The sequence below is a fragment of the Callithrix jacchus genome, chromosome 9, assembly GCF_049354715.1.
Source record: "Callithrix jacchus isolate 240 chromosome 9, calJac240_pri, whole genome shotgun sequence".
NCBI lineage: Eukaryota > Metazoa > Chordata > Mammalia > Primates > Cebidae > Callithrix > Callithrix jacchus.
This window is the reverse complement of record NC_133510.1, coordinates 135126484-135143174: the sequence shown is the minus strand read 5'-3', so window position 1 is coordinate 135143174 and position 16691 is coordinate 135126484. Positions and strand designations below refer to the sequence as shown.

Below are 16691 nucleotides of genomic sequence, written 5' to 3'. Positions count from 1 at the left end.
TGTTGACCAGGATGGTCTCGATCTCTTGACCTTGTGATCCACCCACCTCAGCCTCCCAAAGTGCTGGGATTACAGGCTTGAGCCACCGAGCCCAGCCCCTTGATTTTAAAAGTTAGATGTAATCCCAGCACTTTGGGAGACTGAGTCGGGTGGATCACGAGGTCAGGAGTTCAAGACCAGCCAGGCCAAGAGTAGAGATGGTGAAACCTCATCTCTACTAAAAAATACAAAAAATTAGCCGGCCGTGGTAGCATGTGCCTATAATCCAGCTACTCGGTAGGCTGAGTTGGAGAACTGCTTAAACCTGAGAAGCAAAGGTTGCAGTGAGATGGCACCACTGCATTCCGGCCTGGGCGACAGAGGGAGACTCTGTCTCAAAAAAAAAATAAATAAATAAACAAACAAAAGTTAGCAACTTTGCAGGTAATCCCAGAAATGCCTAGGCCCTGGGGGCTCCTTTACGGGCTCCTGCCCAGGAGCTGGGTACCCACGGGTCTCCACTTAGCTTGTGGTCTACCCCAACCCATGCTACAGACCATCCCCGCTCCAGACCAGGCCAGGACTGCTGGCAGCCCCTCCTCACTCTGGGATGGAGTCAGTCTCATGCCAGGCTGGACTGCCTGGGCCCACGGTGGCCCACGGTATCCCACACCCCTCAGCAGTGGCTTCGGAGCACACCTCTTGACTCAGGTCTCCCCCTCACAGGCAGGGGCTGTCTGCAGGGCCTGAGTGAGTCACAGCTGGGCAGCCCAGCAAGGCCTTTAGCTGCAAGGGACCTGTGAGATGGCGCGCTGGCCAGGGGGGACACCGTCAGCAAGGCCTGTTGCTGCCAGCCCTCCCCCCAGGGCATGCTGGGCAGGATCCAGGCCTGGCTCCACAGCCCCATGCCATGAATCTTGGGGCCAGGCACCACACCCTCAGTGAGGAGGCCAGGGGCTGCAGCTGCCTTCCAGCTGCATAAGCCAAGGCACTCACTTCTTCACCATGTTGTATGGCTGAAACAGAAACCCAATACACAAAACCCAACACACTAAGAACAAAAGTAAGAAACAACATGGAGGGGAGTACCTGCCACCTACTACAAACAGGTGACTTCCCTTAACATAGAAAGAGCACCTGTCAATCAAGAGTATTTACAGAGCACTTACAAAGCGACAGGCACAGTTCCAAGAACTTAACACGCTCAAGCTGCCATCACAACCACGACGGTTTTTGAAAGGTAAGAAAATCGAGGAGCCAGGAGGCTACCTGGCCAATATCACACAGATAAATACCGGAGCTAGGACAGAGAGAGGCAGAATGGTTCGGGGCCATGGTGCCAAGCATGGTACCCTTCAGCCTCGGCACAAGAGGGACCAAGAGCTTGCCAGAAACATGTGCTGAACCAGGGACACTGGTCTGCACCTGAAGTCCCTGCTACCCGGGAAGCCGAAGTGGGAGGATCCCTTGAGCTCAGGTGTGCGAGGCTGCAGTGAGCCATGATTGTGCCACTGCACTCCAGCCTGGGCAAGAGAGACCCGGTCTCTTTATTAAGGTCAGGCGAGGTGGCTCACACCTGTAATCCCAGCACTTTGGGAGGCCAAGGCGGGTGGATCACGAGGTCAAGAGATCGAGACCAACCTGGCCAACGTGGTGAAACCCTGTCTCTACTAAAAATACAAAAATTAGCCGGGCGTGGTAGCGCACACCTGTAGCCCCAGCTACTGAGGAGGTTGAGGCAGGAGAATCACTTGAACCTGGGAGGCGGAGGTTGCAGTGAGCCCAGATTGTACCACTGTACTCCAGCCTGGTGACACAGCGAGACTCTGTCTTAAAGAAAAATTTTAAAATATATATATATATATATATATGTATGTATATATATGGAAATATAGGCTGGGCGCAGTGGCTCAAGCCTATAATCCCAGCACTTTGGGAGGCCGAGGCGGGTGGATCACGAGGTCAAGAGATCGAGACCATCCTGGTCAACATGGTGAAACCCTGTCTCTACTAAAAATACAAAAAATTAGCTGGGCACGGTGGCGCGTGCCTGTAATCCCAGCAACTCGGGAGGCTGAGGCAGGAGAATTGCCTGAACCCAGGAGGCGGAAGTTGCGGTGAGCCGAGATCGCGCCATTGCACTCCAGCCTAGGTGACAAAAGCAAAACTCTGGCCGGGCATGGTGGCTCAGTCCTGTAATCCCAGCAGTTTGGGAAGCAGAGGCAGGTGGATCACAAGGTCAGGAGTTCAAGACCAGTCAGACCAACACGGTGAAATCCCATCTCTACTAAAAGTAAAAAAATTAGCCGGGCATGGTGGTGGACGCCTCTAATCCCAGCTAATCAGGAGGCTGAGGCAGGAGAACTGCTTTAACCCAGGAGGTGGAGGTTGCAGTGAGTCGAGAACGCGCCATTGCACTCCAGCCTGGGCAACAGAGTCAGACCTCATCTCAAAAAAACAAAAAAGTGAAACTCTTACCTCAAAAAAAAAAAAAAAATACACTGTACAAAGAACAGATGGTTTTTTTACATGGAGTCTTGCTTGGTCACCAGGCTGGAGTGCAATGGCACAGTCTCAGCCCACTGCAACCTCCGACTCCCTGGTTCAAGTGATTCTCCTGTCTCAGCCCCCTGAGTACCTGGGATTACAGGTACGTGCCACCATGCTCAGTTTATTTTTGTATTTTTAGTAGAGACAGGCTTTCATCATGTTGGCCAGGATGGTCCCGTTCTCCTGACCTTGTGATCCACCTGCCTTGGCCTCCCAAAGTGCTGGGATTACAGGCGCAAGCCACCCACACAGCAACAGGCGGTATTTCTAACATTCCGTTGCTCAAATAGTGAAGTTCATTTATCATCAATGAAAAGCAAAACCATAGGAGACGTCATTTTCCACGTCTCACGTGGGCCTCGATGGTGCTGGAGGCCGGCTGAGATCGCTGGCACTGCCTCTCTGGAGGTCAGTATGGCAATAGCTACTCAAAGCAGGCACCCCTCCTGCCCAAGGATTCTACTTCTAGGGATCCATCACAGCCACACAGACACACCAGCTTCCTAAACAACCTCATGTCCCACCTACAGGGCCGTGGTGAACGCAGTTAGGGGATCTTGGGCAACAGGCAGCCCGTGGCTGAAAATCACCCCGCAGCCCTGATCAGCACGGCGGCCAGCACCCCCACCATGGCTCCCACAACCAGAGAATGCTCTATCTTACAACCCTTCGCAGAGGAAGAAATAGGGCCAGAAAGCCAGGAAGCCATCCGTGCACGTGGCAGCCAGCACTGGGCCCTCATCAGTGGCAGCCTGGCCCCGAACCACTGTGCTTAATGGAGAAGGATAAACTTCGAGGTTTTGTTTTGAGACAGGGTCACACTCTGCTGCCCAACTGGAGTGCAGTGGCACAATCATGGCTCCCGGCAGCCTCAAACTCCTGGGCTCAATCAATCCTCCCACAACCTTCTGAGCAGCTGAAACATGCCATCACACCTGGTTAATTTCTCCTTTTTTTAGAGAGGGCAGGTCTTGCTACGTCGCCCAGGCTGGTCTGTCTTGGCCTCCCAAAGTGCTGGGGTCACACGTGCGATCCACTGCACTTGGCCGAGGGGTAAACTCTGATCTGGACTGAGCCAGCACAGAACATTCCCCAAGCTGTACTCTTAGCGAAAAGGTACTGCTCAGTCGCCCAGGCTGGATGGAGAGCAAGCTATACTCAAGGGACAAAATTCACAGCACAAAGAGTGGTACTGGTGGGGCAGATACGGGTGGACACATCGCCTTGTAAGGATGGTTGTCCCGTGGCCCAGAAACAGCTAAGGCAGGTGCCTGAGCGTGGAGGACAGCGGGACTCCATCCGGACCCCATCGGGCAGGGCTAGGCTGTCACCTTCACCACACTCCCTCCTGTGATGTCTGTGGATTTTCTTTTATCAGCCAAATTGTTCATTACACATTTTTAAAAGCCAATTCTTGGCTGGGCACGGTGGCTCAGGCCTGTAATCCTAGCACTTTGGGAGGCCGAGGCAGGTGGATCACAAGGTAAGGAGTTCAAGACCAGACTGGCCAATATGGTGAAACCCCGTGTCTACTAAAAAAATACAAAAATTAGGCCAAACGCGGTGGCTCATGCCTATAATCCCAGCAGTTTGGGAGGCTGAGGCGGGTGGATCACAAGGTCAAGAGATTGAGACCATCCTGGTCAACATGGTGAAAGCCCATCTCTACTAAAAATACAAAAAAAATTAGCTGGGCATGGTGGTGCGCGCCTGTAGTCCCAGCTATTCGGGAGGCTGAGGCAGGAGAATTGCTTGAACCCAGAAGGCGGAGGTTGCGGTGAGCCGAGATCACGCCATTGCACTCCAGTCTGGGTAACAACGCGAAACTCCGTCTCAAAAAAAAAAAATTAGCTGGGTGTGGTGGCTCGTGCTTATAATCCCAGCTACTTGGGAGGCTGAGGTAGGAGAACTGCTTGAACTGGGACCCGGGAGACAGAGGTTGCAGTGAGCTGAGACTGCACCACTTCACTCCTGCCTGGGCTATAGATACAGAGCGAGACTCCAACTCAAAACAAAAAAAGCCAATTCTTTTCTTCTGGGTTTGGGTCTGCCTCAAACATAGCCTTATGGCCACAGGACAGCAATCCCGTGCCTGTGGGGCAAGGGCAGGCACTGGAGCTGGAGCCAGGAGCACCTGCAGCCGGTATCTCTAAGGGCTTCCAGAGTAGAGGAAGCCGCAATGCTGCCAGCACTGGAGGAAGTGGCAGATGCCCACAACCAGGGGTGCGCGGCCGATGGGAGGAACAGGCTCTGGGTCTGTGGGGGTCATGCGGACAGTGATGGGGCCCGGCCTGGAGACGCCCAGGACTGGACCTGGGGAGCCTGGGGGTGGGGAGCAGCAGGCAATGTAGTCCCGAGGTTGGGGGTAGCCTCTCGGAGTCGCTGCCTGGCCAGGGACAGCTGTCCACTCCTTGCTGGCTCCCAGAGCCATGACGCACGACCAGCCTGTGGCTCAGGCAGGAGGCTTCCAAACTTGGGGAGGACGAAGAGAGGAGGAAAGGAGGGAGGAAAGCAGGGACAAAAGGGGTGGGAAGAGGGCAGAAAAGGAGTAGGAGGGGCGGCCCAGCTCCAGCACATGGTGTGCCTGCGTTTCCAGGTACTCCCCGTCATGATGACCTGGGCCCTCACCACTCAGCACCTTGTGCGGGTCCCCAAGGCCACAGCAAAGCCCTGCCGGGTGGAGGGAGCAACCACAACACGGCTGGCCGGCCAGCCCTTCCCTCAGCAGGGGCTGGGCCCTGGGCTCGGTAAACAGGTCGCAGAGCCATTAGTCAGCACTTTGGTGGGTGGGAGGTTCCCAGTCCCGCGTCCTGGCTCCCACAGCCCCGGCCGGGCCAGCCCTGGGTTCCGGGGCATAGAGGCAGCACCAAAGCCAGCTGGTCCCACTGCCTGCATCCTGGGGCCAGCTGGGCCTGAGGTAACCTCCTGGCCAGCCAGCGGCAGCCCACTGCACCCAGGCCGGGCCTGACTGCCAGCGAGCAGGAGTCTCCGTCGGCCCCTCCCCCGCCCTGTCTGACGCAGAGAGAGGCTGGCCAATGCCAGCCACAGAAGCAATGTCAACAAACACACGGCCCAGACAGGTGGGCCAGGCCAGCAGTGCTGCCCAGGCCTGCCAGGGACTCCGGCAGGCCGCAAGGGCTGGCACCCCCCGCCCCGTGCGGGGGAGGAGATGCCCGGTCCTCAGTCCGCCCTGTGGCCCAGACACCCCCTCCCCAGTCACACAGCTGGAGAAGCCACTCCAACAGCCGGCCCAGCCCAGTCCTGGAACCAGCGTGGGGTCTCCAGGGGTCCCGCAGACCTTAGCCTGGACAGGTTCAACACCAGTGCCGACCAGGGTACCTAGCACCTGGGGCCAGTCCCCCAGCCCCGTCCCAGCAGACAGCAGCCCAGGGACCTTACCTGGAAGTCGTACAGGGCCACGATGTTTTCATGTTTCAGTTCCTAGGGCAGAAACCCAAGTTTCTTATCAGCGTGGGGAGGGGGGACTCGCCCCTGCCCCTGCCCCTGCCCCTGCCCCTCCCCCAGCACCAGCTCACCTTCAGGATCTTGATTTCCTTCCCCAGCAGCGTCTGAGACTTGGCGAGGTTCTTCTTGTTAATGCATTTGACGGCGACCTCCAGATCGTGCTTCTGAAAGCCAAACGTGCCCCTTCAGCCAAGGCTGCCCCTCAAGGCTTCCCCCAGACCCCAGTCCACGCAGGTGGGGCCCTGAGGTGATCTCGGTTGGGGGTCACGGGACTGGAAGGCCGAGGGAGGAGCAAGGTTGAGCATCGGGCTGGGGGGTCCTGGGGTAGGGATCCAGCCTGGAAAGCCGGGCTGGGGGATCGGGTGCGGGGTGGGGATTTGCACAGGAAAGCCGGGCTGGGAGTCTCTGGGTGGGGTCCTGAGTTGGGAGTCGGCCTGTAAAGCCTAGCAGCGGATCTCGGGGCGGGGGTACGGACTGGAAATTCGGGCTGAGGGTCCGGGGTGGGGATCCTAGAGTGGGGGTCGGCCTGGAAGGTCGAGCGGGGGTCCCAGGGCAGGCGGGGAATCGCGGGACTGGGGTCCCGGGGCAGGAGATCCTGGGCGGGGGCTCTTCCGGGCCGGACGGGGGCCTCACCTCGCGGTGGCGGCCCTTGAAGACCACCGCGAAGGCGCCGTGGCCGATCAGGTCCTTGCGGGAGAACTCGAACTTGCCCACGATCTCGGTGCCGCCGCGGCCGGGCTCCATGGCGCGGGCGGGCCGGTGGCGCGGGGCGGGGGGCGGCGGGCCGGGGCGCGAGGGGCTCAGGCGGAGGCGCGGGCCGGCGCGGGCGGGCCGGGGGCGCGGGGCCGGAGGCGCGGGGCCGGGCGAAGGCGCATCTCCGGGGCCGCGCGCCCCATCGGGCAGGCCGGGGCCGGGTCCCAGCCCCGCGGGCCAGGCGGGGTCCGAGGGTCGCTCTCCCTGTGGCGTCTGTGCCGCGGCACTGTCCCCGGGCTGCTAATCCGAATCTGGATCCGACTCCGACTCCGACTCTGGCTCCAACAGAGGCCCGGGCTCGGCCCCGGCGGAGAAACAAAAGAGCCGCGGCGCCCGGGCCTCGGAGCCTGAGACGCCCGCGCAGCCGCACTGCGCGCCGCGCCGGGGGCGGGATGAGGGCGGGGCCTGTGGGGCGGGGCCTGGGGCGGGGCCTGGAGGGCGGCTGGGCCTGGCCATTGCGGGGCCGGCGTGGGCGGGGAGTGGGTGGAGCCAACAGCGGACCCGCTCCGGTGACAGCAGAGAGGCGCGCAGATCCCGGCGCGGGTCCCCGGGCGCCGCGATGCTCCCCCGCCTCGCTTCTTCTCTGTTCCCCTCCCATTCCTTCCCTCCCTGCTCCCCTCCCGCCCCCTCCCTGCTCCCCTCCCTCCCTCCCCCTCCTGCCCCCCCACCCGTTCCCCCCCCACCCCGCTCCCGTTCCCCTTCTACAGGAGAATTGAGACCAGGCGTGGGAAATGTACTCAAAACGGGCGACTGCGTAGAATTAATACTTAGAATGGCGACGTTAGAGGTTACGCACTTCAAGTTGCGTTCCATAATGCCAAATTGTAAAACAAAACCAAAAACTTGTCACCAAAACCTACGACATAGCCCATAAATCGGCTGGGGAGGAAAGGTTAGCTTGATCGCCGGGCCTCGGTCCTAGGAGGCAGTGCACAGAGATAAATATGCCTGTGCTCAAGGGCGAGTTCTCCAAAGATTATAATTAAGTGAAAGCAAAATGTGGAACAGGGCACTGTACTGTCTGTAGTTTTCAGAAAGCCGTTGGAGTGGTGTGTGTGTGTTTGTGAGATGCCTGTATGTGTACATAGTCATTCCTACCTACAGCAATAGCCAAGTAGTGTGCTTTCCGGCTATTAGTGCTTTCATTCAGTGATTCCACGAGGCACTTGCTATTCTATCCCTATTTTACAGATGAGGAAATCGAGGCCCTGAAAAGTTAGAGATGTGTCCCAAGTCACACCACCAGCGACCAAAAGAGCCCAGGGGCTCACTCACAGAAGGCACGGTGTTTTTGAATAGAAACACACATACCTGGCTTCACTGAGTAGGAACTAAATTAAAATTTAAAGAAAAAGAGGGCGGGCATGGTGGCTCACATCTATAATCCTATCACTTTGGGAAGCTGAGGCGGGTGGATCACCTGAGGTCAGGAGTTCGAGACTATCCTGGCCAACCCTGGACAGGCAAAACCCTGTCTCTATTAAAAATAGAAAAATTGGCTGGGTGTGGTAGCTCACGCCTGTAATCCCAGCACTTTGGGAGGCTGAGGTGGGTGGATCACCTGAGGTCAGGAGTTCGAGACCAGCCTGACCAATATGGTGAAACCCCATCTCTGTTAAAAATAAAATAAATAAATAAATTATTAAAATTAGCCTGGTGTGGGGCCGGTGCCTGTAATCTCAGCTACTCGGGAGGCTAAGGCAGGAGAATTGCTTGAACCCAGGAGGCAGAGGTTGCAGTGAACCAAGATTGTGCCACTTCACTCCAGCCTGGGTGACAAAGCAAAAGTCCATCTCAAATAAATAATAAAAAAATAAATGAATAATAAATTACAAAGATACACACGCACAGAACAAGGTTCTATATGGATGGGTTGATGAGAATGTGATGGGGGTCGGCTCGGGGGGTGCGGTTGGAAGCTGGAACCTGAGCCTGTATTTCCCTAGGAGCAGGGATAACTCAGCGTTCCTGGAAGCTTCGTAAGTTCGTAGCACACCTGCCACAACTGATGAGAATCAGCTGCCCTTGCTGTGCACCAACCCACACTCTTGTAGGAAACAACTCTTTTAGACAGAGTCTCCCTCTTCTCGCCTGGGCTGGAGTGCAGTGGTGAAATCTCGGCTCGCCATAACCTCCCCCTTCTGGGTTCAATCCATTCTCCTGCCTCAGCCTCCCGAGTAGCTGGGATTACAGGCGTCTGCCACCAGGCCTAGCTAATTTTTATACTTTTAGTAGAGATAGGGTTTTATTATGTTGGCCAGGCTGGTCTCAAACTGCTGACCTCAGGCGATCCGCTGGCCTTGGCCTCCCCAAGTGCTGGGATTCAGGCGTGAGCCACCGCGCCCAGCCTGGAAACAAGTGTTAGACCCACATCAATCCTAGGAGAACTGTTCCTCTCCTCACTCTCATTTAACAGAAGAAACTAAGGGCCAGAGAGGTGAAGGGACTTGCCCAAGTTCACACAGCCGAGAAGTGGCAGCTCTGAGTTTAAGCCAGGTCGTCTGTGAAGCTGGAAGCACTCACTCCTGGTCCTCCTTGAGGCTCCAGCCCCCCAAGGCAAGGACTGAGTCTTACCCATCTTTGGGCCCCCAGCACTCAGCCTCAGGCCCAGCAGGCTGTATGGAAACTCTTTATTTTTTTTTAGAGACGGGGGTTTCATCATGTTGGTCAGGCTGGTCTTGAACTCCCGACCTCAGGTGATCCACCCGCCTTGGCCTCCAAAGTGCTTGGATTACAGGCGTGAGCCACCGTCAGGCCCAGAAACTCTTTAAAAGGAAGTTGAACAAGAAAAGAAATCTTTGCTTTCCTCCCCACACTTCCTTCAGGGGAAGTGCCTCCGACCCATCCAGACAGGGCCTCTGTACTGCTCACCTTCCACAAAAGCAGTGGTAAACAGGTGTCATTGCAAAGTCCCCCGTGGCTGTGACAGAACCTCACGCTAAGAACTCCGGGCTCTGAGATCTGAGTGCTGTCCCTCCTGGGTGCTGGCAAGCTGCTGGAGGGCAGCGACCCCGATCTCAGCCCATCGCAACCTCCGGCCTCCCAGGTTCAAGCAGCTCCCCTGCCTCAGCCTCCTGAGTAGCTGGGATTACAGGTGCCCCCCACCATGCCTGGCTATTTTTTTGTATTTTTAGTAGAGACAGGGTTTCACCATGTTGGCCAGGTTGGTCTTGAACTCTTGACCTCAGGTGATCTGCCTGCCTTGGCCTCCCAAAGTGCCGGGATTATAGGCCTGAGGCCCATGTTTTTAACCACCTTGACTGTGGTGATATAATTGTCTTTCTTTTCTTTCTTTTATTCTAATAGGAAGTCTCACTATGTGACTTCCAGAACAGGCTGATCTCAAGCTCCTGGGCTCAAGCCATCCTCCTGCCTCGGCCTCCGCAGGTGCTGGGATTACAGGCGGAAACCACTGCGCCCAGGTGGCATAATTTTCCAAAGGTGAAACCTAAGGCTCATACACATTTCCAAAGAACGTAGGCCGGAGGTATACTGAACTCATTAGCAAGGGGACCCCAGGATGTAAAGATAGTTCCTGGGGGAATTTAAGACAGCAGCTATTTACAGAGATCTGAAAAAAAGAATGTTAGAAGATTGGGAGGTCAGATACAAAAACTGTTATTGTCATCCAGGGCGTGACTTTAACCTTTGATTATCTTTTCTATCTGAGAGAAATCATTTTTCCTGGGTGTGCGATAAAACTATCAATAGTCAACAGATTGAGCTGGGCCTGGTGACTCTTGCCTGTAATCCCAGCAACTCTGGAGGCTGAGGCAGGAGGATCCCTTGAGGCCAGAGGATAGCCTGAAGCCAAGAAACAAACCTCAGCAGAAAGTCAAATGTGGTTTCTCAGCCCTGCATCAGGAAAACTGGCCCGAGTGTCCTACTTCCTGACTTTTAAGTTATGGTGAAATACATATAACTTAATAGTAGTAATCATCTTTTTTTTTTTAATTAAACAATTTTGGTCAGATCTGTGTTTGAAGTAGTAATCATCTTAACCTTTTTTTTTTAGACGGAGCCTCGCTCTGTCACCCAGGCTGGAGTGCAGTGGTGCAATCTCAGCTCACTGCAACCTTCGCCTCCCGGGTTCAAGCAATTCTCCTGCCTCAGTCTCCCATGTAGCTGGGATTATAGGCACTCACGCCCTGCTAATTTTTGTACTTTTTTTTTTTTTTTTGAGACGAAGTTTCCCTCGTTACCCAGGCTGGAGTGCAATGGCGCGATCTCGGCTCACTGCAACCTCCGCCTCCTGGGTTCAGGCAATTGTCCCGCCTCAACCTCCTGGGTAGCTGGGATTACAGGCACGCACCACCATGCCCAGGTAATATTTTTATATTTTTAGTAGAGACGGGGTTTCACCATGTTGACCAGGTTGGTCTCAATCTCTTGACCTTGTGATCCACCCGCCTCGGCCTCCCAAAGTGCTGGCATTACAGGCCTGAGCCACTGCGCCCGGCCTATTTTTTGCGTTTTTAATAGAGGGGGTTTCTCCATGTTGGTCAGGCTGTGGTGGCTCACTCCTGTAATCCCAGCACTTTGGGAGGCCGAGGCAGGAGAATCCCTTGAGCCCAAGAGTTGGAGACCAGCCTGGGCAACATGGTGAAACCCCGACTCTAGACAAAAGAAAAAGACAAAAAAGCACATTGTTGTATAACTGTCACCACCATCCAGTTCCGGAACTTGGTCAACTTCCAAAAGTGAAACCCGGTCCCTGGAAAAGACTCACTCCTCGTTCCTTCAGCCCTGGCACCCACCCTTCTACTTTCTTGTTTGTTTGTTTGTTTTTATTTTTTGAGACAGTCTTGCTCTGTCACCAGGGGCCAGGCTGGAGTGCAGTGGCGCAATCTCAGCTCACTGCAACCTTCGCCTCCCGGGTTCAAGCAATTCTCCTGTCTCAGCCTCCCGAGTTGCTGGGATTACAGGCGTGTGCCACCACGCCTGGCTAATTTTGGTTTTTTTAGTAGAGACGGGGTTTCCCCATGTTGGCCAGGCTGATGTCAAATTCCTGAGCTCAGGTGATCCCCTGCCTCAACCTCCCAAAGTGCTGGGATTACAGGCCTGAGCCGTGGAGCCCGGCCCACCCTTCTACTTTCCGTCTCTGCAGGTTTCACTCCTCTGGAAACCGCATAGAAATGGAACCCTAAAGTATTTGTGCTTTTCTGCCCTCCAGATTCATCCATGTTACAGTGTTGGGGCTCAGCAACTGATACCCCAAAATAGGGCGCCTTACCTTACCAGGCTGCACTGAAGAAAAACCCTCAAGGCCGCTCCAACCTCCCCCCACTTCTCCCAAAGTCAAAGCTTCTTTATCTGCCTAAGATCCAGCCCCACGAAGGAGAACAATTGTTTCCTCCTGCCCCTCCCTGGAAGACTAAGAATGTGAGCACACCCGATCAGACCCTTTCCCGTCAGAGAGAACTGTCTAGAGTTAATCTCTCTTCCCAGACACGTTCCCTCTCCCAGCACATCCACAGAGCTGTGCTTCTCCCGCCTCCCGTAACCTGCTTGCGTCTGACCTCCCCCTGGGGTGTGGGCAGGCGCTCTGGGTGTGGATATTATCCATTGTACGGATAGAACACATTCTCTTTCTCCTCTTTCCTTTTTGTTTTGAGGCATATGTCACTCTGTAGTCTGGGCTAGAAAATAAAACAAACAAAACAACAACAAAAAGAAACAAGTTCTCAGGCCCAGCGGTGGCTCATGCCTGTAATCCCAGCACCTTGGGAGGCCGAGGCGGGCGGATCACCTGAGGTCAGGAGTTCGAGACCAGCCTGGTCAATGTGGTGAAAACCCCCACCACCCGCTTTTCTATAAAAAAAAAAGAAACAAGTTCTCATTGTTGGCCGGGTGTGGTGGCTCATGCCTATAATCCCAGCACTTTGGGAGGCCGAGGCCGGTGGATCACGAGGTCAAGAGATCGAGACCATCCTGGTCAACATGGTGAAACCCTGTCTCTACTAAAAACACAAAAATTAGCTGGGCACGGTGGTGCCTGCCTGTAATCCCAGCTACTCGGGAGGCTGAGGCAGGAGAATTACCTGAACCCAAGAGGCGGAGGTTGCGGTGAGCAGAGATCGCGCCATTGCGCTCCAGCCTGGGTAACAAGAGCAAAACTCCACCTCAAAAAAAAAAAGAAAAAGTTCTCACTGTTACCGGGGCTGGTCTCCAACTCCTGGGCTCAAGCAGTCCGCCTGCCTCAGCCTCCTAAAGTGCAGGATTCCCGGCGTGGGCCTCCTCCAACCAGGCCACATTTTCTTGGTCCATTCACCTGTAGGTGGACGCGTGGTTATTTCCACCTTTTGACTCCCGTGAGTAACGCTGCTGTGAATGTGGGTGTACAGGTAACCGAGTCCCCCCCACCGTCACTGCTTTGAATATATACCCAGGAGCGGACCCTCCACACCAATCCCCACAGCAGCTGCAGCGTTGTACATTCCCAGTGGCATGACCCCCAGCCCCACCTCGAGGCTCCGTTTCTCCACGGCCTTGCCCACGTGTGATTTTACTTTAGTTTCTTTTCAATAGGACCCACGGGTGTGAAGTGATAGCTCTTTTTCCTTTTAATGTGATTTGGCAGGTGAGTTGTTACACATTCCTTAGCAGATTCCAACTTCTATGGCCACCGTCCTGATTACAAGCGTGAGCCACCACGCCTGGCCCGTGTTTTGTTTTGTTTTTTTTGAGACAGACTTTTGCTATTGTCTCCCAGACTGGAGTGCATTGGTGTGATCTCGGCTCACTGCAACCTCCACCTCCCAGGTTCAAGCGATTTTTCTGCCTCAGCCTCCTGAGTAGCTGGGACTACAGGTGCCCACCACCGTGCCCAGCTAATTTTTGTAATTTTAGTTGAGATGGAGTTTCACCATGTTGGCCAGGATGGTCTCAATCTCTTGACCTCATGATCCACCCGCCTCGGCCTCCCAAAGTGCTGGGATTACAGGTGTGACTCAACGTGCCTGGCCACACTCTTTTATCTTAACCTGAACATTTCCTTCCTATGGATCCCAGATTTTTAGACAAACTCAACCTATTGTCAACCAGAAAATGTATAGCCTGGAAGCCCTGCCCCCATCCCTTTGAGTTGTCCTGCCTTTCTGGACCAAACCAATTTATTTCTTAAATGTGTTTGGTTGGCTGGGTGCGGTGGCACGTGCCTGTAGTCCCAGCTACTCGGGAGGCTGTGGCTGGAGGATGCTTGAGCGCAGGAGTTCTGGGCTGCAGTGCACTATGCCAATCAGGTGTCTGCACTAAGTTTGGCATCAATATGGTCACCTCCCGGGAGCATAGGACCACCAGGTTGCCTAAGGAGGGGTGAACCGGCCCAGGTCGGAAATGGAGCAGGTCAAAATTCCCATGCTGATCAGTAGTGGGATCGCGCCTGTGAATAGCCACTGCACTCCAGCCTGGGCAACAGAGCAAGACCCCGTCTCTATAAAAAAAGAAAAGAAAAGAGGCCGGGCGCGGTGGCTCAAGCCTGTAATCCCAGCACTTTGGGAGGCCGAGGCGGGTGGATCACAAGGTCAAGAGTTCGAGACCATCCTGGTCAACATGGTGAAACCCCGTCTCTACTAAAAATGCAAAAAAAATTAGCTGGGCATGGTGGCCCGTGCCTGTAATCCCAGCTACTCAGGAGGCTGAGGCAGGAGAATTGCCTGAACCCAGGAGGCGGAGGTTGTGGTGAGCCGAGGTCGCGCCATTGCACTCCAGCCTGGGTAACAAGAGTGAAACTCCATCTCAAAAAAAAAAAAAAGAAATGTGTTTGGTTGATGTCTCGTGCCTCCCTAAAATGTGTAAAACTAGGCTGGCTCCGACCACCCCGGGCATGTGTTCTCAGGACCTCCTGAAGGCTGTCACAAACCATGGTCACTCATGCTTGGCTCGGAATAAAGCACTTCAAACACTTTACAGACTTTGGCTCCTTGTGGATGCTTGCATGTGCTTACTGGCCGTTTGTGTATCTCCTTTGGAGAACTGTCTATGCAAGTGCTTTGCCCATTTTGTAATCTGGCGGCTTGACCTTTTTTCCTGCTGAGTTGTAGGAGTTGGTTATGTATTCTGGATGTCAGCTGCCTGCCTTGCGAATACAGTTTTACTGAAGTGTGGCCGAGACGTGGCGGCTTATTGGTTGTCTGTGCCTTCTTTAGTGCTGCTGAAATCGCCTCTGTGAAACTATGCCTGACGCAGGGAAAGATCTAACTTAACCAACTCCATCTTGCTTCTAACCTGCAAGCTGTCTTTGTTCATTCCGTGGTGTAGGCCGAACTAACTTTGGGAGAAACTTAGCTTGTAGTTTATAGTGACAGCCCTTTCCCGAAGCAGACCTCCTTCGTGCCTGGGGCCTAGACTAGCATTAGCCACAGGGTTAGAAAGTATGGTTTAGGAGTCACGTGCCTGGAGGCTACAAGATTCTGACCCGCCCGAAACTCCTCCTAACCATCAGTGCTTGAGGTATCTTGCAGACCCTGCACTTGATGGGTCAGCTGGCATCACCCCGATCGATAAACTGGCTCCTCTGATCCTGTAGCCCCCACCCAGGAACTGACTCAGCTCAGGAAGACAGCTTCAACTCTCCATGATTTTTTCTTTTACAAGACGGAGACTCGCTTTGTCGCCCAGGCTGCAGTGCAGTGGCGCAATCTCAGCTCTCCACAACCTCCGTCTCCCAGGTGTAAGGTCTTTTAGTCCAACTGACCATCCCTTGAACGGCATGGGAGCCTCTGTGACCTGCACATACGCCCCAGGTGAGTTCCTGGAAGAAATGATCAGCCCTGCAGTGCCTAACTCACCTGAGACCTTCTATTGTTTCTCTTTCGGCCTCAACTGATAAGGCCACCGGACTCTGTAAGCGACCTTGGACAACCTCTTGACCCTACACCCTACAACCCCCTCCCAGCTTGCAAAAAACCTCCCTACACTGTAACTTCTGTACCTTTCCACTGCCTTCCCCACAAACTATAAAACCAACACGTATCCCACTGCCCTTCACTGACTCCCTCTTCGGACTCAGCCCGCCCACATCCCGGTGAATAAACAGCCGTGTTGCTCACACAAAGCCTGTTTGGGGTGGGGTGTCTCTTCATTCAGAGCGCGTGTTTTAATACCAGTGATTCTCCTGCCCTTTTTTTTCCTTTTTTTTTTTTTTGAGACAGAGTCCTGCTCTGTAGCCAGGCTGTAGTGCAGTGGTGCTATCTCAGCTCACTGCAACTTCCGCCTCCTGGGTTCAAGGGATTCTCCTGCCTCAGCCTCCCTAGTAGCTGGGACTACAGCCATGCACCACCACACCCAGCTAATTTTTGTACTTTTAGTAGAGACAGGGTTTCAGTGTGTTGGCCAGGATGGTCTTGATCTCTTGACCTCGCAATTCGCCCACCTCGGCCTCCCAAAGTGCTGGGATTACAGGCGTGAGCCATTGCGCCCGGCTGACTTGCTATGATTTCATCTCTGACCAATCAGCACTCCTGGCTCACTGGCTTCCCCCCACCCACCAAGTTATCTTTAAAAACTCTACCCCTGGCTGGGTGGGGTGGCTCATGCCTGTAATCCCAGCACTTTGGGAGGCCGGGGTGGGCGAATCACGAGACCATCCCGGCTAACAAGGTGGAACCCCGGCTACACTAAAAATACAAAAATTAGCTGGACGTGGTGGCGCGCGCCTGTGGTCCCAGCTACCCCAGAGGCTGAGGCTGGAGAGTTGAACCTCAGAGGCAGAGGTTGCAGTGAGCTGAGATTGCACCACTGCCCTCCAGCCTGAGTGAGACTCCCTGGTCTCCCTGGTCGGGAGACCGATATGGGTAGGAGTAAAGCCCCAGCCTCCGGCACAGCCAACTTGGTGTGAATTTCCCTTTCTGTTGTGTTTGGTTTTTGTTCTTTTGTGTGACAGAGTCTTACTCTGTTGCCCAGGCTGGAGTGCAGTGGCAGGATCTCTGCTCACTGCAGACTCC

At 54.7% G+C, this 16691-nt stretch overlaps 1 protein-coding gene and 1 long non-coding RNA gene across 3 annotated transcripts in view; both read right to left on the bottom strand.

Annotated features, from left to right (window-relative positions):
• The window catches only part of ULK1 (unc-51 like autophagy activating kinase 1), a 28403-nt gene extending 21339 nt beyond the window's left edge, over positions 1 to 7064 (bottom strand). For both annotated transcript variants that reach the window (XM_054239148.2, XM_035258227.3), the window contains exons 1-3: positions 6628 to 7064; positions 6066 to 6158; positions 5929 to 5970 (exon numbers count right to left, since the gene is read on the bottom strand). In XM_054239148.2, coding sequence (XP_054095123.2) covers positions 5929 to 5960 — 32 coding nt within the window. In that variant the 5' untranslated portion in view covers positions 5961 to 5970; positions 6066 to 6158; positions 6628 to 7064. The remainder of the gene's footprint in view (positions 1 to 5928; positions 5971 to 6065; positions 6159 to 6627) is intronic.
• Positions 7065 to 9367: 2303 nt separating this feature from the next.
• On the bottom strand, positions 9368 to 12065 carry LOC144577704 (uncharacterized). The gene is made up of 2 exons (XR_013522224.1): positions 11981 to 12065; positions 9368 to 9512 (listed from the first exon to the last, which is right to left on the bottom strand). It is a non-coding gene; the product is annotated as an uncharacterized LOC144577704 (long non-coding RNA).
• Between the last annotated feature and the right edge of the window lie 4626 nt (positions 12066 to 16691).